The sequence below is a fragment of the Vanessa tameamea genome, chromosome 25, assembly GCF_037043105.1.
Source record: "Vanessa tameamea isolate UH-Manoa-2023 chromosome 25, ilVanTame1 primary haplotype, whole genome shotgun sequence".
In the NCBI taxonomy this organism is placed as follows: domain Eukaryota; kingdom Metazoa; phylum Arthropoda; class Insecta; order Lepidoptera; family Nymphalidae; genus Vanessa; species Vanessa tameamea.
The window spans coordinates 2,203,907-2,226,717 of NC_087333.1; the positions used below are offsets into that span (position 1 = coordinate 2,203,907).

The 22,811-nt window shown below is 40.4% G+C and overlaps 1 protein-coding gene across 30 annotated transcripts in view; it reads right to left on the reverse strand.

The window, feature by feature from the left end:
* Positions 1 to 22,811, reverse strand: part of LOC113401796 (dystonin) — a 265,057-nt gene that overhangs the window by 14,327 nt on the left and 227,919 nt on the right. For 24 of the 30 annotated variants that reach the window (XM_064218869.1, XM_064218864.1, XM_064218880.1 and 21 more), the window contains 48 exons: positions 22,533 to 22,645; positions 22,092 to 22,233; positions 21,490 to 21,656; positions 21,250 to 21,409; positions 20,035 to 20,231; positions 19,418 to 19,608; positions 19,107 to 19,231; positions 18,836 to 18,996; positions 18,512 to 18,636; positions 18,195 to 18,394; positions 17,746 to 17,940; positions 17,419 to 17,643; positions 17,187 to 17,321; positions 16,668 to 17,078; positions 16,288 to 16,482; positions 15,919 to 16,050; positions 15,404 to 15,537; positions 15,069 to 15,261; positions 14,712 to 14,938; positions 14,337 to 14,481; positions 14,061 to 14,180; positions 13,681 to 13,878; positions 13,438 to 13,601; positions 13,206 to 13,305; positions 12,881 to 13,066; positions 12,522 to 12,640; positions 12,086 to 12,244; positions 11,754 to 11,985; positions 11,451 to 11,639; positions 11,056 to 11,210; positions 9,790 to 10,015; positions 9,492 to 9,624; positions 8,800 to 8,923; positions 8,503 to 8,623; positions 8,000 to 8,157; positions 7,650 to 7,801; positions 7,301 to 7,541; positions 7,109 to 7,204; positions 6,798 to 6,980; positions 6,398 to 6,557; positions 5,865 to 5,942; positions 4,403 to 4,522; positions 3,912 to 4,184; positions 2,630 to 2,753; positions 2,361 to 2,488; positions 2,159 to 2,235; positions 1,498 to 1,569; positions 949 to 981 (listed from right to left, as the gene is read on the reverse strand). In XM_064218869.1, coding sequence (XP_064074939.1) covers positions 949 to 981; positions 1,498 to 1,569; positions 2,159 to 2,235; positions 2,361 to 2,488; positions 2,630 to 2,753; positions 3,912 to 4,184; positions 4,403 to 4,522; positions 5,865 to 5,942; positions 6,398 to 6,557; positions 6,798 to 6,980; positions 7,109 to 7,204; positions 7,301 to 7,541; positions 7,650 to 7,801; positions 8,000 to 8,157; positions 8,503 to 8,623; positions 8,800 to 8,923; positions 9,492 to 9,624; positions 9,790 to 10,015; positions 11,056 to 11,210; positions 11,451 to 11,639; positions 11,754 to 11,985; positions 12,086 to 12,244; positions 12,522 to 12,640; positions 12,881 to 13,066; positions 13,206 to 13,305; positions 13,438 to 13,601; positions 13,681 to 13,878; positions 14,061 to 14,180; positions 14,337 to 14,481; positions 14,712 to 14,938; positions 15,069 to 15,261; positions 15,404 to 15,537; positions 15,919 to 16,050; positions 16,288 to 16,482; positions 16,668 to 17,078; positions 17,187 to 17,321; positions 17,419 to 17,643; positions 17,746 to 17,940; positions 18,195 to 18,394; positions 18,512 to 18,636; positions 18,836 to 18,996; positions 19,107 to 19,231; positions 19,418 to 19,608; positions 20,035 to 20,231; positions 21,250 to 21,409; positions 21,490 to 21,656; positions 22,092 to 22,233; positions 22,533 to 22,645 — 7,694 coding nt within the window. The remainder of the gene's footprint in view (positions 1 to 948; positions 982 to 1,497; positions 1,570 to 2,158; positions 2,236 to 2,360; positions 2,489 to 2,629; positions 2,754 to 3,911; positions 4,185 to 4,402; positions 4,523 to 5,864; positions 5,943 to 6,397; positions 6,558 to 6,797; positions 6,981 to 7,108; positions 7,205 to 7,300; positions 7,542 to 7,649; positions 7,802 to 7,999; positions 8,158 to 8,502; positions 8,624 to 8,799; positions 8,924 to 9,491; positions 9,625 to 9,789; positions 10,016 to 11,055; positions 11,211 to 11,450; positions 11,640 to 11,753; positions 11,986 to 12,085; positions 12,245 to 12,521; positions 12,641 to 12,880; positions 13,067 to 13,205; positions 13,306 to 13,437; positions 13,602 to 13,680; positions 13,879 to 14,060; positions 14,181 to 14,336; positions 14,482 to 14,711; positions 14,939 to 15,068; positions 15,262 to 15,403; positions 15,538 to 15,918; positions 16,051 to 16,287; positions 16,483 to 16,667; positions 17,079 to 17,186; positions 17,322 to 17,418; positions 17,644 to 17,745; positions 17,941 to 18,194; positions 18,395 to 18,511; positions 18,637 to 18,835; positions 18,997 to 19,106; positions 19,232 to 19,417; positions 19,609 to 20,034; positions 20,232 to 21,249; positions 21,410 to 21,489; positions 21,657 to 22,091; positions 22,234 to 22,532; positions 22,646 to 22,811) is intronic. The other 6 variants (XM_064218867.1, XM_064218859.1, XM_064218868.1 and 3 more) reach the window with 4 other exon arrangements.

The following is a 22,811-nucleotide window of genomic DNA, read 5'->3' on the forward strand; positions in this document are numbered from 1 at the left end:
GTTCAATTTAATCGTATTGACCAAACATTTATATACTTTACAATTAAATCAACAACAAATCCAGGTTATATTGTTTTCATCGTAAAATTCTTCGATATAAAACTTAAGTGATTCCAGTTTATTTAATAATAATAACGTTTTGATTTACGAACGTCACGAAAGTATGATTCGAGGGGAAGTTTAATAGGATATTACATTGGAAAGTTTTTAGTAGATTCTGGAAGATTCTTACCACCGTTTCTCCAGCTACAGGTTAACCATGAACCGTGCCTTGTTACTAAATTGGCTAGATATTAGTGCAACTAATTACATACATACCCTTAATAAGTTGTTAATAGACAGCAGCGTTGTGTGATGTTAGTCGAGAAGCCAACATTGGTATAATGTTTAACATTAGTAAAATATATATATATATATATACTTACATTTTAATAAAATAAATGAACAATTATTTCGTATTGAAGATTTGGGAAAAGTATGAAAAGTCAACTCGAGAACTATTATGGTCATCAATTCGGTTAATATTTAGAATGAACGGAATAAATATGATGACGTCATTAAGTGGAAGCGAATTATGAAACGGTCCAGAACATCGACTTTTAAATATTGACAAAAAAAAACAATAAAAATAAAGTTTTAAGGAGTTATTATAAAGAATAACTAAAACAAAATGTTGCATGCTCTTAATAACGTAATATAATAATAAAAACAGTTCTACGGAACTAACTAAGTGTTTACATAATATTTAAAACCCAAAAGCTAATAAAACATACACTCAAACTATAATGTATAGAAAATAAATATAATTTATATAACTTATATATAAAAATTGGTTCATATATATTTTTAAATATATATAAAATTACAAATAATTAAAAGCTTTTAATAAATATTTTCTATACATAATATCAATCCATAGACAATCCTAGAATAAAAACCACATCAAACCTTCCTCGCCTACTTCGACTGTGTATCCTGGACCTGCCGTCGCCAAGCGTGACATAGAGAACGAGACAGAAAGCCACATTTACATATGTTAGAGCGAGATGAAGCTTGTTTTGTTATTGCGTACAAAGAGAGCGATGTGAGAGTTCTTAGAAGTTTGTAAGTAAAAGGGTGATCAATAGTGTACACTGTTTGGCTGACTCGACTAACTTTCGAAATTTATATAATTATCTATCTGTATTTTACTTGACTGACTTTTGATATCTATAGTTCTCGCGCTCTTGGTACTGCACTTAAATATATAGATTAACACGGAAAGCTTATTGATGGTAGTAATGTATTTATTTATTAATATGTAAAAGTATTAAAAATGATTATTCTTCACCTTTACTTGGTGTAGTGGTTAAGTCACCACAATTACACATATTAATATTATCCCAAGTTTAATATTAATAATCCATTTTCAAGTTACAAATAATAAGACAATCACAAAAAAAATAATAATGAAAAAGTTTAAATGAAAATTATTAAAAAATAAATATCCAAACAAACCTGTAACGCCTACTGCCATAATAATCTGGCGATACTGATCTCTCTCTATGAAGGTCGTGTTGCGAGCCGCGACTGTGGCAACATTCATATCATGCAATGACGTCACAAGATGGCGGCGACGGGTGAAATAAAACGAAATAAGAAAGCGTGATTTTTGATGACTGATGGCGGTGTGACATAAAAATTAAATACAACACAATATTTGAATAACAAACACAAATGTGATGGAAAAATTATAAGAGTAGAAAATATTGCTATTAACAAGAAAAACAAAACAGTGAAATTAAGAAAATGATTGTCTCTCTTGCACCGTGTGACTACATTTGTCAATTGTTGCTCTGTACTCTAAATAGGTTTATGTATAATTTTGATAAGTTCTCAATATACGGTATTTATTGAAAATAATTTCGCGATTTTAACAGCTATGCTAAGGATAAGCGCACTAAAATTTACTAATTGATACATGAGTAATTTTATTGGTGAATAAAAGCTACTGCTGAGATTCTTGCCATTACAAAAAAATCTTCTTTAAATAAGGTTTATTTTTATTTTTGTTTTCGTTTCGCCTTATTAATCTTTTTTCTAATGCAACATTTTCTATATTTATATTATTGTCACATAGAGCAAGAGTTTCAACAAAAAAATCACAGCTATTACATACCTGGGCGTTCCTTTAATCGCTGTTTTAGCTGAAACTTTACGCGGTGTTGAATCACGACCTTGACTTTGGCTCTTGACCTATTAAAAAAAAGTGTCAAATTAGCCCACAGTAATTCCACCATTGTAAATTGTCATAGTTGGAGTAACAAAGAGATGTTGACAACATTAGAGTTATTTTTTTGAGTTATGTAAAAAAATCTTACTTGGTAAGCTTTGCAGACTCTGTCGACTTCGTTCTGGCGCTTCTGCGTGTGTTCCATCAAGTCTTTGTGGTCTTCAATCTGGCCTTCCAGTAATTCAATCGATTCGGGCAGAGGTTCAGCTTCCAAAGCTAAATTTAACATTTAACATTACAAAATCAGTAGTCAATGGCAATAATAAAACGTATTCTATTGGAACCAAAATATTTTTTGACTATTGACAAATAAGTTATTTTCTAATAATAATCTTTATTAATATTCATGGTAGTTACCTATAAGGGTAGTCTCAAGTCCGCAGAGCCATTGCAGTAGCTCTTCCAGAACGAGATCGAGGTCCTTCAAGCTCTGCAGATGTGTCTCTAGTTTGCTACCGCGTTGCATAGCCCATTGCCATACCTGACACAGATTGGGACGATTAAATACCTTCATGCTAGTCATTAGTTTTTATCCTACAGGTTTATTAAAACTTACTAGGAAGTTCTCAACCTTGTACATTAGAATGTAAGAAAGAATATATTAAATTATTCAGCTAATATAATGTAAAACCAAAACTTGTAATATATTTGTTATTATTTTATAATATATTTCAGGGTGACATTTAAGCATGCTGTAAGGAACATAAACTACTTTTGTACATTGTTGTTGCGCTGAAAAACACGGGGCCTAAAATGTTATTTTCCTTGTTCTTATAACTACACTGGCTCATCCATAGTGTAAACAGAAACACGGCTCCATAGAATATTGCAATTTTTCCGTGTAATAAGAGCTAAGTGGGTAACATCACCCAGACTGTCGGGAAAGCTCTAACACATCGGTATCAAAGTATCCGATTGTTTAATTAAAGTTTCATAATATTTCAACATAATAGTAAATAATATAAATCTCGCATAACTATTTTATATTTTGTCTTATCTCATGTTGCATATCATAGACAAATAACAAAATCAATCACCTGTCCCGCTGAAACTTTGCTAAATATTCTTAAAACTGGCAACACTGACATCGTTAACATTCTCGGTTCACTCGACGAGTTTGTGTTCATTTTTACAACAATTATATTAAAATTACTTAAAGCACTACATTTAATATAATAAGACGCGCTGATATGTGAATTTTGTAAATAAGAACTAGAATTAAATTCGATATCATTAAGATAAGATATCACGATTAAGGTTAAGACATTTTTATCAATGAATTTTTTTGCAATCTTTTAATGTATCGTTCCGATATTTCAAGGTTTCGATTATGTACGTTATAAATAATAAATTATTTTTTTATAAGCTACCTGTTACCTAGTATATTAAAATGTTCTATTTTGATTATTTATAATAATAAATATACTATCTTACTTCACTTGATGGCTTTGTGCAAGCCCATCAAGGTAGGTATTACCCACTCATAATATATTATACCACCAATGAGATATATATGTATGTACATATATCGTTCTTGATCGTGTCCTTATCAAGTGATGATCGAGTAAATAATTGATTGAGCAACTAATTGATTGTGCAACTTAATAGTAGAAAAAGAAAACAAATAAGAATCACTGACCTCGTCCCATCGACTCTGTATGATCGTTATCCAGTGCTTGATGACCGTCACCGCGTCGGGATGAGCCTTGGCGAGGATGGCGTGAGCGAGCGCTATGGTGTCGTCCTTGTCCCGCTGCTTGTCTGCGAGCTCGCGTGCGAATCGTTCGTGATCGAGAAGCTGTTGCTGGGTCTCCTGCTCGCCTTCTGGCAGCTGGCCCGAGAAGCGCAGCTTGGTCTCCGCGTCGGAGAGCCATTCGAGCAGCATGTTCACGGATTTGTGGAGACGCTCAGCCTAGGAAAGTGGATTTCATGAAAATATTATATGTAAAAGTACAGTTACCTTTAACTGATGATTCAAATGATTGTACGGAATATTGAGTGTTATATATTTTAGTTTTTACAATAATAGGTAGGTGATCAGGTGTAAAATTAAATATATAACGTTCTGCCCCCATAAAGGAATTAATTGTGATAATTTGCCAAAGAAATACTCTTATATTCTGTTCTTACCTCTTTCAGCGCTCCTTCTAGCTTGCTCGCCTTCGTTTCGCTAAGGCTTTGTACGGCGTCCCACGCTTGCTTCAGTTCATTGCACTGTTGTTTGATATTGGAAGCATCTTCTAGTGGAACCTAGGACACAAAAAAATATAAGTAAATTAAAGTTGAAATTAAAAAAATGTATATTTATTAGTGTCCGACCGAAACTGATTTTTACGACCGAAACCGAAACCGAAACCGAATTTCGGCAACGGTCTCAGTTTCGGCCGAAACCGAAACCGAAACTTTCTTACAAGAGTCATGTTTCGAGGGAAAATAGAGATCTAAACATAATGATAATCAGTCTGTTTTAAGTTTTAATTTTTTTTTTGGTTATGACAAGTATGCTTGAATGGTTGCCTTATTTTGGATTATTGGATAAACAATCACCGTTCTCCACACCAAAGGTTATTAAATTACAAATAGATTTATCACGGGCGTCCCAAAGCCCTTCCGCCTTTTCGGGAGACGATATTCTAGATGAACAAGATGGCTGTGATTTTTCAGAATGTCAGTTTTCACTTATTGTATAACTAACATCGTCCGTGTAAATCCTCAAATGGTTTTCTATTTCTAACGTGGCAATGTCAACTTCATCAGAATTCAGATATGTGCTTCTAAATGTTGGATCCAGTAATGTTGCGGTTATTAGAACAGGATGTCCTTTGACGTATGCAAATCGTCGATTCATTGCATTGCATTTCATGTTGCATTTCATGCAACCGTGTTTTCATGTTTTTGATTATTTCGCTTTCATTTTGGTCTCTAGTTTGCAGCTTCCTATTTAATAGTGATATCAAAGGAATTGCAAGGGAAATGCATGCGTTATCATATGACAGATCAAGTGTAGCTTCATAAAAAAACTTTAGTACCTCAGTAAGATTCTTTATAATATCCCAGTCCCAGCTCACAACAAACAAAGGGCATTGCGAACACAAGCAAGTCACGACATGATTCGACAATTACCGCTCCGATCATGACCGAGCACAGCGCGGCAACTCCCGAACGCAGTTTCGGTTTCGGTCGCAGTTTCGGCAAGTTTACCGCCGAAACCGAAATTAAACCGAAACTCATTTTTTTGCCGAAACTCAACCGAAACCGAAACCGAAGCCGAACTTTCGGTCGGACATTAATATTTATATATTATTGTTGAACGAAGACATAGTGACGTGGCTTGGGAAGTGACGTCACCGGACAGACGACGTGGCATAAGAAAAGATATGACACGCGGGCGGCGAGGCGGCCATCTTTAGTTAATAGAAGAGATAGAATTGAATAGTCGGTTGCTTATGAGAGTTCTTTAATGTTTTTGTTATTTTGCTGTATATAATTGTTACTTGTGTATATTTTTTTTCAATATTTTGATGAATGATAGATTATAATATATTATTAATTGCTTGCGTTTTATTTTACTTAGAAGTAGATTAAAACTCACTGTAGCTTCGAGATCTCGGCCGGTCTTCAGGACGGATTGCATTTGCTGCTCGCGAGAGTGTAGGTCTTCTTCGAATTGCTGTAAAACGTCATTTATCATTTATTTCACGATATAAAATGAAGCTGCCGTAATTATATTTGTATAAGATTAAGACTTTTCACAGTTTTAGCAAATGTTTGTATAATTTGTAAAAAAAGAAATTGAATAATTTTAAAAAAGGTCTCGTATTTTTTTCAGACACCAGACGAGATGGCTCTGTGGTTAGAATACGTGTATTTTGGGCTTTGATTTGATGATCGCGGGTTTGTTTATAATTCATCTCGGCGTAAAAAAATCATCTTGTGGAAAAACCTGTATATATCTAATTTCTAATGGATCACCGACCCGCATTGGAAAACGTGGTGGAATTAGCTCCAAACCTTTCCCTCAAAGAAAGAGGCGGCCTTAGTCCAACAGTGGGACGTCTACAGATTGTTAATTTACTTTTTTCAATGAGTAAATGTTTCAATAAAGTTGTAAATGCGCGCTCGTACCTTGTGCTGCTCGATGAGCGCCATGACGGTGTCCAGGTCGCCGTGCACGGGCGCGTCGCCGGCCAGCTGCGCGCGCACGCGCTGCAGCCACTCCAGCAGCGCGCACATCGCCTCCACGAACTGCCCCGAGTACAGCAGCGCCTCCTCCAGCCGCCGCTGTCTGCTCGCGCAAACGACACGGACGATGAGGCAAACGTTGAATAATTCAATAAATTATACTTTGCATTGAAGTGTTTCATTTCGAAGGCCAAGTGACGCAGTAAAGTATAAGGCACATTGGCCTCATGGCTCGTTTGCAAATAAGTCGGGCAGACTCCGCCTTTCAAAATTAAATTTAATAAAAGGAACAGACATTTTAAATTGCAACAGAAATGACGTTATTTTGAACTGAATTTCTTACCTGTCCACTGCTTTAGAGCACACAGTCGTCCACTTGGTCTTTAAGTCGGACAACATATTACGCAGTACGGGTTCGTCCGTCTTGGGCGCCTTGTCCTTGAGCTGCTTGCCAGTCTTGCTCGTCTGGTCGTAGACAGGCTGTTTGGCCGCTAGAGCCTTTTGGAACTCGCGATGTTTATTGAGTCTATGATAAAAAAGGAAATATGATATTCTAGGACTTGTTATATGAAGAGAGGTTTGTATTATTAATCTTTAATGTTTTGAGTTTAATTTCAATAAAATATTTATGATTTTAAGTCTAATCGAAGGTACCTGAGTTTAATCTTTTCGGGATCGTTGACGGTCGTCTCGGAGTTGAGTTGGTCCAACTGCTGTTCGGTTTCGCTCAGCCAGCTCATCAAGTTTGTCCTGAAGGAAGTCACTCCATTAGTATTTTGTTTTACAAAACAAATGTCCCTGGTCTCGTGGACGCATGTGACTATGACAGCAACCGGCGGCGCTCACCAGGCGTCGTGGAAGTCGCGCGCCTCCTTGAGCGCGTGGTCGAGCGCGCGCGTGCGCTCGGCGGCGCGCGCCACCACGCGCTCCCAGCGGTGCTGCACGGACACCAGCAGGTTCTTGATGAGGATCACGTCCTGCTTCTGGCTGAAGTACTTCAGGTGCGTGCCCTTCTTGTCCAGCTGCAGCATGCTCTCGCGGTGCGACGACACCTCCTTCTGGAACGCCTTGTGCTCCTCCACCTGGCCTGGGGGCGGGTGCGAATCGATCGGTTACTTCGATTGAGTGCTCTCTATTTCATTTTTAATTTACGGGTCCTATCTATTTATGCAACTGAATTTGCAACATTACTCACTCAGCAACGTCTCCATCACGCGGGAGACGGGTTTGGCGGAAGTTAAATTCTTCTCGGCGCTGGTCAACCAATCCACGAACGCCTGTAGAGCGTCGTGGAACTCCGTCGCTTCCTTGAGGGCGATCTCCAGTTTGATCTTCTTGTCTGATGCTCTATAACAGGAACGTTATAAATAAGTACACTTATATTTCAAATATTTAACATTCGAGTAATATTCATATGTTTTCAAAATAATGAGCAAATATTTTTTTAGTCAACCCTCCTTTGAGTAGGTGTTTTAGAAGTAATACGATTCATAAAAGCAGACTTAGTCAAAACATACTAAGACTATCAATGTGAATACAACTCACCTAGAGGTAACATTATCCCATCTAGACTTGAGGTTGGTCAGGTTGAGATGCAGCTGTGATGTTGGGTTTGGCTTGGCTTGCCGTTTGATGTACTCTTGGCCTTGTTGCAGAACTGCATCGACCTTGGGTCGGTTTGCTTCTATCTCATTGTATACCTCCTGTAGAGTGAATGAAAAATTATAGCGTGTGAAACTAATTACACGTCTCAGTATAGTTAAATGATTTGCGTCAGAAATAATCAATAATATGTAAAATTCAAAATAAGTTTAACTTGACAAGATATTCACTACATAATATTACTATATACATAAATAAAATAAGAATGACGCAAGTAACATTTGTGTGCACACACACGTCCAAATGTGTATGTGTTTGTACAGGTCTTAAAGTTCTCATTTAAAACAAAATGTTCCGTGCCCGACTAAAATACACGACTAATACTTTGTGAGATCCAGCAGATTCCATATTGCTATATTTTAAATACATTTAAACACTACAATTACCATAAACCGCTCGAGTTGTTCAGTAGCAGTTTCAGGCAGACCACCTACGGGTTTAGAGGCAGCGATCACGCTGTCTACTTCCGACAGCCAGGATAATAGATCCCCGATCTCTGCGTTGAAGCTGACGACAAAAGTATTCACCATTAGATGTCATTTAATTTAATTTTTACCAAACACTGAATATTTACGCTATTTATGTAAAAAAAATAGTATCGCTTTGAACGTCTGATATATTATATCTGCAATTGCTATTTAATTGGTTCATAAGTTTATAAAAAAATTAAATTATTTTTTTACCTCTGAGCTTCTCGCAAAGCGTCCTCCAATTCCGCCTGGCGATCTCTTGCCTTCTGTTGTAATTCGCGCCATTTTCTGTTCAGTGTTGCCAGTTTCTCTGCAGTTTCACCCGCTTCGTCGGATTCTATTTTTTTGAAAGCGACATTATACTTTATGAATGTTTTTTTATAGACAATAATATTAGGTATATAAATTGCATGAGAATTGTTATAAGCAAAAAATGTATCTCATGACCTTCTTCCGACTTTTATGGTAATTAAGTAGTTTGTAAATAATTATTATATAAGTGACGTCACATTTCAACAAACACAAAAGCGTAAGCATTAAGGCTCATTAATAAGTACGATTAAACCAATATTAGTTGAATTTTAAGTTATAATTTCCAGTATATAATTTTATATAAGAATGTCCGTATAAATATTTTTGAACAAAAGTAATGGTATTAGCAATAAAAAATTTAAATTTTAAAACGTTTAGACGTTTTTACTTCAATTTTTAGTTTAAATAAAAAATATATCTTATAGAGACCATTATTATACCCATAGATAAGAAATTAGAACAGAGTATAGTAGAAATGGTATTGGCGCGGTGTATAAAAAAAAATTGGCGACTTAGTATAGGTCGATTTATGAATACATATGCCATTTCCAGCTATAATCTGATGTTAGAAGCAGCCCAGTGCACACACGTACCCGTACCCTGCTGCACGAGTTGTGCTCCCGCCTCGTTGAGCGAATCCACGCTGGGCTGGTGGGCTGCGATGTCATTCACTAGCACCTTCAGCTTGGCCAGCTCCACCTCCAGGATCTGAGGGTCGCCCGCCACCTGCAAGAAGATCACTCAGTATTTTCATGCGTTAATGTCCGCTCAAAAAAATACGAACTGTGTTTGTTTGACCGATACACACATAAATTATAATCGGAGACTTGACGGCTCATAAACGGTACTTTTTTAACTCGTGGATATTAAATTAATAAACAATCGGCGTACCGGTTTAAGCGTGTCGAGCGTGTCGCTGGTGTGCTGTATCCAGGCGAGCGTGTCCCGCAGCGCGTGCTGCAGCTGCCCCAGGCGCAGCAGCGCCCGCTCCAGCTGCTGCTGGCGCTCCACCATGCCGCGCAGCAGCGCCGCCCAGCGCGTGTTCACCTCGCCCAGCGGCTGCTTGATGGCAGACGCCTGCTCCGACGACGTGCGCTCCGTCAGCTCCGCTGCTTGTCTGCGCAGACGCCGTGGTTATATCATACATTATATTAGAGAGTGGCGGAAAAGAAAGTATAGAGGGGATAGAAAATGATGATTGAATAGGCATTATAATTATCGATCTAAACTATTCAGAGTTGTTCACTAGTCTACAAAGCAGACATGCAAATGTTCATTTATATTTTATATTTTCGTTTTTATATTTCAGAAGTTGAATTAATTATTATTTAATCTATAAGTTATTAAACATTAACATCACAAAGAAATAATTAGGTTACTGAGTAGAGAAGTTTAATCATAGATCATACAAAAACATGGATGTTAATAAAGGAGTCAGGAGAAACGACCACAAAAAAACAACATATAGAATGAAATAGACAACCTCGTACGGTCAGAACAAAACATGAGTTATTTTTAAATATAATATATTTATCATTCTCTGATATAATTATTTTCTACAACTAAAATTACAAAAAAAAAATTGTGTGGAAATTTTCTATTCTGACAGTGCGAATTTATCGTAATTGTTTTACGTACATCAGACATACACTACAGCTACTTATAACGATAACGGAACACAAGCAACACTCATAATTTGTTATTAATAATTCTTGCCTCATCAAACTCCTTCTCAAGAAGAATCGTTGCGCGGGGGAACATAAAAAATTAGTACACGATTAATATGGAGAATTGCTTCAAAATGTATTATTCAGGTAACGGACGATTATATCAAATTAAGGATCTTGGTGAATGGTAAATACTGTTTTAGTCCATTCCATTACGATTTAATAATAATTAATTTAATGTTTGGTTTCTACATTTATCAAAGTTTATACAGATAAATAAAAAGGACAGAAATATGCTTATATTTCCTGGTATTGCCATAAGCTGACGAAATTTAATTCATATTAACTCGTTTTCATTTGATGTTAATTAGATCATGTTATTTCCATCACCATAAAATTATTGTAACTGTCAAATTATTTTATTTTTCGGTAAATTAAATATATAAATTTACTAGATTAAATGTTTTACATTCATTGAAACGATGTTTACCTGTTAAGAGCCTCAACTTTGACCATGTGTGGGTCAACCTCCTGTTTGAAGGAAGCGAGTTGCGCGATCTGGCGCTTGACGGCGTCGATGTCGGATCCCAGCGGACCCATGCGGGAGAATCGCTCCTCAGCCTTGTCGAGGAATTCTTGTAGATTCTGCAGAATTACCCGAAACGATATTAGTCTATATGACTTCAAGGTTCAAGATTTACTCTGTACTTTTGCTATACCTCTTTTTATCCGAAATAAATAAAACCGAAAATCGCGGTCGTAATCCGCGTAGACAATGATGAGTTCGTGAATTATTATTTGTCATGGGAAATTATTTATGTAATAAAACTTTAAACAAAGTGACGCGTGTGATGTGTTAAAACATTTTAATGCATAATATATTACCTGTAAGGTATCATGGAATTCCATAGCCTTTTCCATAGCATCGATGAGGTTCTCCTCCCTCCTGGCATAGAGCGCAGTGATGTTGTCCCACGCACTATCCAGATCCTCCATGTGCTTCTTGACTTCCGGTTTGTCAGGTTCTCCACATATTGACATCAGGGTTGAACCAGTTTTCCGCACCTTTTCCACCTATTTTAGACATGACAAAATAAATAACCGATTATTCAAGTCCATTATAACTTTAGATGACTGTGTAATTAATTTGAGAATTTCTGTATAAACTCAAAAATATTATAAATTTACCTCTGGCTTGGTATGGTCAATCTCGTGTCGAATCTCCTGAAGAGCGACTTGTTGCGCCTGTATGGCGAGAGGTTGCGCTGCTGGCGGCGGTTGCGCTGCCAGCGCGTCGGCCAGTTCTCCTAATGCGGCCATCACTGTGTCCAGCTGTTCCCAGAACTTGCGAGCCATCTCCAGCGCGCTGTCGAGCGATTGGCCGCGCTCGCCTGAAGCCTTTTGTACTTCGGCCCATAGTCTGTGCAACGTCATGAGGTTGAGTGAATATATCATGGAAATAAATATACTATAAGTGAGTATTTGAAATAGTTTTACGTTAAGCAGCTGAGCCTACTAACTTGGTGAGTTTATCCAGTTTGTTGCGGATATCTCGTACGGCCGGGTCGCTCTTGTTGGCTTTGGCCATTACGTCACTAGCAGCTCGTTGTACCGCGCGGTAGGCTTCCTGCCTCTTATCAAGATCTTCAATGAGAGCATTGTTTTCTTCGATCTGGTCCCTGTGTAAAGAATAGTAGGGGTTAATGACATCATCACATCATACGGTATTATGTGTTTTGATCAAATAAAAAATAATTATTTATTTAAGTAAGCTTTGTAAGCTTACTTAACCACCTTTGGAATCTTCACTGAGCAAAATATGATATAATTAATAATAAATTAATTTATAATATAAATTACACCGTGTACCGAATTACACATCATCTCCGTTTCAATGTTTTTTGTCCTCAACAGTACTGTATGTGATATAATACGTATAACGGGCGTGCGACGTACTGTATCTTGTGCGGGTGCGCGGACACGGGCTCGGCGCGCTGCAGCTGGTCGGCGGCGCCCGCCAGCGCGCGCACCATGCCCTCCAGCCGCTCCGCGAACACCGCCGACTCCTGCAGCGCCTGCGGGGGCAACGAGAGCTTTGTATAAAATTCTATAAAAAAAACCGACAGAGACGGCACCGATGCCTTTTTTCTCTTTTTATAAAACGACAATATATTATAAATAGTTAATTTATAAATATAAAAAAAGTTGTATAACACTACTTAGGTAAAATATATAATTTATGACATCATCTGGTCTAATGTTTATAATAAATAGCATTTAATTTGCTTTTTAGTTATGTTGTCCTTGTCACATACCTGTTCCAATTCCTGTTGTCTCTGTCTGAGCTCAGCTTTGAGCGCATTGTATCTATCGCAGTCGTTCTCCACGATGTCCTGAACCTTAGCGGCGTCTTCCTCCCCGCATAACTTGGACAAAGCTTCTCCGGTCTTTATGAGCTTATCGACCAGTGGTTTATGACCGGCGATAGATTGTTGCAGCATCTGTTCGAGTAAAACTTGGATTAGATATATTTAAAAAAAATCGACGCACACATTTGTAGTAATTAACATCGGACGTTGAACACGAGTCTTAAAAAAAGCATTTATAGATATTGGCGGTCTGTTATTAGTGGCATCGTACCTCGTTCTTATCCTGCTGCTGTGCGATGTGATCGGGGCGCAGCGCGGGCAGCGCCAGCGCACCGACCTGCTTCTCCATCTCATCCAACCACGCGCATAGACTGTCGTAATAATTTATATTTTAGTGTGTAAAGGCATGTAGCTCATTTAGTAGTAGAGTGCAAGTATTTTTATAATTGAGACTGGAGTTTCATTAAGGATGCTGCCTCTAGGTTAGCGAGTAAACTGCGTACCCGTTGTGCGTGTCGGCGAAGTGCTCGGCGAGCGGCAGCGCCTGGTCGAGCGCGGCGAGGCGCGCGGCGCACAGCGCGCCCACCTCCTCCGTCATCTCGCGCAACTCGTCGCTGCGCTCGCGCACCGCGCCCGCCTCCTCGCTCGACTGGCACTCGCGCAGCACCTGTTCGATGCGACACGGTATAGTCACTTCGCCCTCGTGTCTCGAGACGGGTAGGCTGTCATCGGCCGCGATGCGCTACCTTCTTGGCCTGGCTGAGCAGGTCCCTGGCGCGCACGCGCTGCGCCGCGACGTCGTCGGCCAGCGGGCGCAGCTCGGCGAGTTGCGCGCGCAGCGCGGGCGCGTCTGCGGCGGGCGGGTCGGCGGCGCGCAGGCGCGCGTCCGTGGCGCGCAGCCACTCCACCAGCTCCTCCATGTCGCCCACCACCTCCAGCGAGCGCTGCGGACGCGGTACGGTTAGTGCAACCATTTAAACATGTGATGTAGATTAAAAAAGGACTAGAGCAGTAATTAAATTAATCTCTTTAAAAAAAATATATAAAGATTGGAAATTGAAGAATCCAAAACATAAGTTGTAAACAGAACGTATTGAAACTTGTCGCAGGTTTATTCTCGACTCACCTTCTTGTTGAGCAGCAGGCGCTCGGCCTTGCGCTGCACCTGCTCCGCGATGGCGTCGAAGCGTCGGTTGTCGCGCGTGACCACGCCCTCCACGTGCGTCGCACCCTCGCCGGGGGAGATCTGGGAAGAGGCAGACTCGTGAGCCAAGTTGAAACGATCATTTGTCAAATATTACGAAAAGTTTTCATTCAAATATTTGACAACGTTTTTCAAAGCATATTTAGATTTAATGTAACAGTAAATAAAACCTCGACAGCGAATGATGACTATTATTACCTGACATAGTTGTGGTCCTACGAGGTTGATATTATCCAGGACAGGTCTAAATTCTTGTAGCTCAGCTTCCAATCTCAATATGTCCTCTTCGCGTGGTTCGACTGACTGTAAGCATGTCTCCGCACTTGACATCCAATCGGTTAACCTGTTAAGATAATCAAGGACATTAGAAGGCATTTCGGTATTAAAGTGATATGGTACTCTGCCATAGAGTTATTGTAAAACAGACATGTCACAAGATCAATGCGTCATCAGCGTTCAACCGACACATCGATATAAGGTATTGATATGTTCGGCTACAGAATTACATAAATGTTGATGACACCCACCCACCCATCCAAAAAATCGAAGCTAAGGAGAGCTACAAGAACTCACTTGGCATGGCTGTTGTAGAGCTGTTGCACTAGCGGCAGAGTTTCTGAGGCCACTCGCAGTAGGTCAGCACCTCGCGAGGTGAGCTCGTTGTATCGCCGCTGCAGCGCATCCAGCTTGTCTTTTAGCTGCAGAGCTTCGTCACCAGAGATGTGCTTCATCAACTCTAGTCCCGAATCCACCGTGCTGTCCACAGCCTCTTGCTTGGACGCGATTTCTTCGGTCTTTTCCTGAAAAAAGCGTTTAATAAATAATATTTCGTTTCTAAATACATGAAATGATGTACTTCATTTGGAAATATCACAAGACTAATTTGGTGGGAAAGAACTTCTAAAACAAATAAATTACTGAAGTACTTACAGCCAGTTCATCCATCTGCCTCAGGAGCTTCTCCATATGAACTGGCAGGATCTTCCTCTTGGCCAGGTACTGCTCCATGCCGTCCATCCAGGCGGACAAGTCTTGGTATGTCAGTACCAAGTGTCTGAGTCCCTTGCGGGAGTTATCTAGTAGTTCACCGATGTTGAGACTGTGGTCGACAAGGGCTTGGTACCTATGAATTAGGAAAATGGTATTTATTTTAAGTTTACATAAACAGTTCTTTCAGAAAGTTCCAATTCCAAACTAACTCCTAGTTAAAGAAGATTTTAGATTCCATTCGCGAAATAGAAAGACTATAGAAAATTTGAGCTCACCTATCAGTAGCAGCTTGCAGTCTATCAGCGAGGACGGTAGCTTCGTCGTCTCCCACCAATCCCATCAGCTGTGAAGCGGTCTCAGTCAGCTGCTTGAATGGTGGCTGCTTGGTGATGATGTCATCATGCAGAAGCTGAACGACAAATTAAATATTAGAACTGTATAAAAGAGCTAACTGGCTTGACGAAATAAAACAGGTGAATTTGGAGAACTTAAAAAAACGTGTATTAACTGAATGCCGGCAAGATAGCTAATCACCGTCAAAGCGGTGTACATAAAAAGTGAACTTGAAATTAACTTGTAACTTATACATGAGCGCTTCGTGTTGCTCTTTAAAACCATCAGGCGCTCGAACAAGAACAATAAGTCGTGATCCTACATTACTGTTTTTGTGGTATTTGTAATGTAAATTACTTTTATTTCAGATGAAACATAGACATAGATGTATAGAAAATTTTGTATTTAAACATTAAATACTTATCAGTAAGAAATATAATTAAAATATCTATCGTACCTTGTGTTCCCTAATCTTCTGCTGTATTTTCTCCTCATCAGTGGGCACAAGTTCCAAAGCCTTAACTTTACGTTCTGTGGTTCCCAGCCATTCGACGAGCGGTTGTAGTTGTTCTTGGAAGAGTTTCGCCACCTAATAAATTCGCCATAATTAAAACGTAATTTTTTCAATTCTTAATATTAATTATAACGATTAATAATTTGTCTAATTTAATATTTATAACTTCAAAAAAATATTTTAAAATTAAATACGAGTCCAATATCAGTAACTTCATAAACCTATAGTTTAAAAGTATTTATACGAATTATAATATAATTCTGAAAAAAGGTTTGGTACTGAAAGAAGAATACATTGTATAAGAATTCTTACCTTCATAGCTTGTTCCAGGTCTAACATCCTCTGCTGGGCGCTACCAGTGAGGTTGTCGAAGCGCAGCATGAGGCCTTTGAGTTGCTTTTCTATGGCCTTTCTTTCAGCGGAGTCGCACCCTGCAGCCACTTCGTTGCCCATCGCAAACAGAGACGACATGGAGTTCTGACGATCCATTAACATCTTCTTGAGGAACTGCGAGAGAGAGAAAGATTGAGTAACAGGTGTTACATTTGATTTTATTAAAATACAAGTGATAAAAATATGTAATAAACATATATGTAAATAGTAGGAAAAATTGGGAATTTAATGGCTGTAAGCTGTTATTGTAAAATATTTGAATATGTGAACTGATATCAGTTTTGTAATATGTGGCTTACCTTCTGCTCTTGGAGCTGCGCCTTGACTACCTTGTAGTCCGCAGAGGGTGGTTTCTGGTTGTTCACCATGTCCTCGGTGTCTGCGAGCCACTTCTCGAGGCCAGCCAGCGCCTCCGCAAATTTGCCGGACTGCAGTAAGCCCACATCCAGGCGACGTTCGCGTTCGTTCATCTTATCCTTCAAAGCGTTCCACCTATCGTTCATCTTTTCCAGATCTTTCTCTAGCTGTTGGGTAGACACACCCTGCAAGGCCGACCTCACGAGACCCTGCCCTATCTTGTTGCAATGAGACACATTCTGACCCAAGGGCTCAAGGGTACTTTGTTTGAGGTCCGCAAAGTCCTTCTGCTGAGAGCGGATATGTTCCACTTCTGACGAAACTGGTTTGAGGCTACGAATTTGTTCCGAAGCCTGGAAAAAATGCGTATATTAGTTTCTTAAAAATTTTGGAACATTAAAAAATATGTAATTTTATAGAAAAGAAGCATATTTTAGATATAATCGTTCCAGCATCCATACCTCATCTACGTCATCCATTACAGAGTCGTAAGCTTTGTAGAACGCTTCCAGTTTGCTTAAAGTATCGTCCAGATCTTGTTCCTTAGAACGAGCACGTTCGTCCAACTTGGCGAGTTGCTTACGGATATTTTCCACCTGAAAATTATTATTTTATAAAAGTCCGCATTTTCAAATCAATACAAAGAACAATTAGCATCAGTTTTTCTCATTATCAATTTAAATGGACGCTAACCTGATTTCTAGCTTTATCGGAGTCCCCGTGGCCGCTATCCGCCAACGACTCGGCCGCTCTCTCCGAGTCTATCACGAGATCATCCAAGCCCTCCAGCTTCTTGTAGAAGCGACCGAGGTCATCCAGCTGCGCCTTGACGGTTTTGACGTCTCTACCGGGTGGCTTCATGCCCTCGAGCTCCTTCTCCAAGTCCGACACGTCGTGGGACACGCCTTTGACTTTCTCCTGAATGAGGCATTACGATTAATGAGTAACATATGCAGTACGGTACACTCCGACGAGGAGTCAGTGGACTCGAGCGTGGTCACGAGCGGCAGAGTCACCGACCTGGAACTGCGAGTAGGCGGCGGCGGCGCCGGCCAGGCGGTCGCGCGCGTCGTCCGTCTGCAGCTCCAGCTCGCGCAGGCGCTCGGCCAGCGCGCGCGCCGTGTCGCTCAGCGCCGCGCGCGCCGCCGCGCCCGCCTCCGCGCCGCGCAGCTCCTCCGACAGCGCCACGATGTCGTCCGCCGCCAGGTGCACGCTCTGCGCCCGACACGAACGATCAGCGATTGCGGCGAACTCAATTTAGGCACATCGATTAGGAATTCTAAGCAGTGTCTACTGCGATGACATCTCAACAGTGGCCAATTCTCAGTATAATGAGATTTGCATTGGGAATTTCATCAACATTGAAATTTTGAGATTAATGACAAAAAAAATGTCCAATTTGCCGAGCTGAATGCACAGCCGAACGGCCGGTGTCTGTCCGGCTTGGCCTAGCGAACTATCGGGCCAACCTGCAGCGGCGCCCGCAGCGCGTGCACGTGCTCGGCGAGGCGCGCCACGGCGTCGCGCGCGGCGGCGGGCGGCCCGGCGAGCGCGGTGCGCAGGCGCTCCTCGCAGCGCGCCAGCGGCGCCTCCACCGCGCGCACGCGCTCCGCCCACTCGCCCAGCCGCCGCGCCGTGCTCTCCAGGAACTCGGCCTGCTGCAGCACCTCTGTGGGGGACCGACGGTGGCATTAGCGTCACGTGTCGCAAAGTTAAAATTTTATTGTTCAAAATAAAATTCGTGCGAATTTTAGCGACGTAGTACGTGAGAATGAAATCAACAAACCATTGTTAATTCTGTCCCATCTCTCCTTCATGATGTCAAGCTGTTTCCTGACCGTCTCCTGGTCCACGTCGCAGGCCGATATGAAAGTTTCTCCAAGTGTTTTATTGTTCTCGTACTCTCCGGATCTAAACATATTTAATTTTTTTAGTAGATAGTGTTACATCAAACAAATGCACTTAATGCATAAGATAATTTAATCGATTACATTTAAAAAAATATATAAACATAATTGTGAGTTTGCGCAGCTTTCGACAACTTGTATTATGACACAGAAACTACTTTAAATTGAACTTCTATGTTAACCTACTATAAAGTATCACTGACCTCTTCCAAACATCGTTTCTAATCTGCTGCAATTCGCGCAGCTGTTTCTCGACGTCCTTCTTGGTGAACGCGAGAGGTGGTAGTTTGGCCAATCGATCTTCAGTGTCGGAGAGCCAAGGCAGGAATGACTCCTGCGCTTTGTTGTATTTACGACAATGTTCCTGTAATTTTTTTATAAATATTTATTGATATATTTAACTTGGATAGATAGAGATAGATAAGATAGGTTTTGATTCATCATCTGTAGTAGTAATTTGTAAATTCTTCTAACCGTAGCGGTCTGCAATCTGTTGTATCTATCAACAGCCTCTCGCTTGAGTTTGTCCCACTGGGCCTGGATCCTGTCAAGGTCCTTACGTAAGCCTTGGAAGGCTGGCTTCTTCTCCATTTCACGACCTAATAGGATAATAGGAAAAGAAATGTTAAAACTTAAAATACTATATTCGTTTATATTAATTGTCAAATATAAACTTACTCTCGAAGCCGTTATAAATAAGGTCAAGTATATTTATAGTATGGCATAAACCATTTTATTTGAAATTACTGTTTTAAGTTTTGACAGAGCAATGTGAAGTTCGTTACCCTTGTCCAGCAGCATGATGATCTCGTGCTCCCTCTGCGTGAGGTCGCGGTAGAGCGGCTCGTGCTTGGCCAGCTGCTGCTGCAGTTTGTTCTTGTCAGCAGACACCTGCAGGCGGCCCGGCAGCGCTGCCAGCTCCGCCTGCAGCCAGCCCAGCGTGCGGGACACGCTCTCCTCGAGGTTACGTCCATCCCTGAAGAACGCACATATTTATTTAGTATGAGTATATTTCGTTGCATTGATTACTTAGATAAATGTGATTTCACTGTACTTTTTCCAGGTGAATAGTTTTAATGATCGACGAAGAATTTTGTACATGGCTGGACACTATTTAATATATAAAGCGAATCATATCGCACTTGATTCGACCCGACAAGAGAAACAAAAGTGTGACAATAATATTAATTTCTGATATAACTAATGGTCAGCTCAGTTTGATAGAAGTGATAAGCTAATGGCCATACAGATTAGCACATCAGCTTCGTACGCAACATTAACGACATTTCCATTTAATCATTTTAACCGTACAGAACATTACTTACAATTATTATAATATTAGACGACAATTGAAACGGTGTTAACCGTAAATAATAATAATGATATTATATCAGTTGCTTACTTTAGAGCGGCTTCGATTTCCGCTTTCCTGTGGTCCAACTTCCTCTGCAAGGCATCGTATTGCCTGGCTACGGCTGCAAGTTTGCCTTGGATGTCCTGCCTGGCGCCTGGATCAGCGAGTACGTCCGCGAGTGCTGCTCCGGCCGCTTCGAGGTCTGCGAGCAGTGGGCGTTGTCCTTCCAGTTGACGTTCTAGATTCTAGGCGAAGATATTATGCATATATATTATTATTAAAATATTTTCTCATTACATAGTATAAAACAAAGTCGCTTACCGCTGTCTGTCCCGGTGAATGCTTAGATCTTTAAAATTACACAACGGATTTTGGTGCGTTTTTTTTTCAATAGATAGATTGATTCTAGAGGAAGGTTTATATGTACGTTACATGCACAATATAGTAGCGAAACATTGATAATTTTAGAGTTTCTAAAGTTATGTCGTAAATAAACACTTTTTTGTGCTTACATTGCTAACGCCGACTGAACCCTACGAGATAGATCAAAATAATGTACAGTGTTATTGGACACCTCAAAATGGTCTTCAAAAAAATCCGTGGTGGTATATATCCATCTCTTAGGGATACCCCACAATAACCATTTTATCCTATACTTTTTACGAGAAATAATGACTTATTTTCGAAGCGATTTTAAACAATACAGCATTAATCATTCTCTACTTTAGTACCTTAAATACACTGTGCATTTAATATAGATCAATATGGCCTTTTACATCAAGTAATTTAATGAATATTTTCGAAGATATAATAGATTTAAAACGCAGGGACATAGCGGTTTGTATTGTCTAATGACAAAAAAGCTGTGAACGTTGTAAGAAATTTTGTAGTATATTTAGTATCAGCATCGCACCCGTGGGAAGCCCGGGCTGGTCGCTTTTTTTTACAAATGACACCGTTTGTGAAATAACTATATAAAATTAGCTGTAATTTATTTTTACCAATATAGTAATTATTATATTACGAAAGTGATTAATTAATTATTGATACCGATACTACAAAAAGTATGTATAATTTATATACTTTTTATATTAAAGGCAGGGCAGGGCTTTGTGCAGTATTCTACCGTCAAACATCAATACGTGGTGTTGTTGTATTCCGGTTTGAAGGCTGTGAGTCAGAGTGACTACAGGCACAAGGGACATAGCATCGTAGGTCCCGGGTGGCCGACGTGTATAGGCGTAGAAATGATAAGACAGAAACCTCGAGGTCGCGCAGCTGGTCGGCGGGCTCGCGCTGCGCCGGCACGTCGTCCAGGCGGTCGGCGATGGCGTGCAGCGCGCCGCGCAGCCGCGCCAGCCCCGCGTCCAGCTCGCGCGACGTGTCGGCCGCCGCGCCCAGGCTCTCCGCGCGCCGCTCCAGCCTGCGGCCCCGGGGAGGTCACGCACGCCTCGACCTCGCGACGCTCGCGGCGCTCGCGGTGCGAGGTCGAGGCGTACTTACTTGTTCAGCAAGTCGTGCCATCGGTCCTGCAAGCTCTCCAGTTTCTGGCTCAGCTTGTTCGCGTCCGGGTCGTTTTCGGGCAGCCGTTGGAGCACCGTGTGCGCCACTTCCTCCAGGTGAGTCAGTTGAGGCTGCTGACTACGGAACTCCTCCCGTAGGACTTGTACCTACATGTCAAAGTAATAAGTGAGGAGCACATTTATCACTGAATGATATTCGTTGACCAAATATGTTAAACCTTCAAATATTGTTTTTATGATAATTGAAAAGTAATTAGCGTAGCTTTCGCTTTGATTCCTGTCAAAACATGCATTATCAAATTAACGTTCATTCTCGTTATTTGTATTGTGAATGTGTACATAGGTTTTATAATAATACATCTCAGTAAGTACGATTTATGAACTTAAAATGTCGCAGATTAACGCAACGTATTTGAAATACTTGCCGTCAAATATAAAACAATAGAAAATACAAGTCAAGTAGATTAATTATTTTCACGTTAGATAATATTATATTTATTGAGAAATGTTCTAAGCTACTAAAGAATTCGGCAAGCTGCCGGAAACGACTACTGTAAGAGAAGCTTGTAGAGTCGGGCTCACCTGCTGCACCTGCGTGTGCACGACGCGCGAGTCGGACGAGATGGGTCCGAGCGCCGCCATCATGCGCTCCTTGGCGCCGAGCCACTGGCTCAGGCTGCCGTGCGTGTCCAGGAAGTCCTTCGTCTCCTCCATGGCGCGGATCCTGAGGCGAAACATGCCCAGTGACTCACGATTCATTTGTATCGCGGAATGAATGAATACTTTTATTATTTCTACTTTGATTGGGTATTTCATTAATAATGAAAAGTAACTATTTATTGTTAACATCACTGACGATGAGAACGTAGCAAAAATACTTTAAGCGACCAAGTTTCACATGAACATAAATTTTGTTTTCAAAGAACTGGTACATTGATATAAGAAATATTTAAATAATAAGTTAAATAACAGATAATAAATGATGTTAATTTATCGATATCAAAGTATCTTTGCTCTACTCACTTGTCCTTAAAAGCGTCATGTAGCGCCTTCCACCTGGCGGCCACCTCTTCGGCTTCGTCGTGTAAGCGATCCGCGCCTTCAACGGCCTGCTTGCGACGGAGGAGTTCACGGACCTACCGATAAAGGAAGAAACATAACAATATTTAGTATTAATTATAAACAGGAACAAATAATTACTATAATAAATAATATGCCGACAACATTAACTAAAATACAAAAACAATTTCGACATTAGATTAGGCCATTTTTCCTGATACTCAGACATATTTTTTAAAGCCT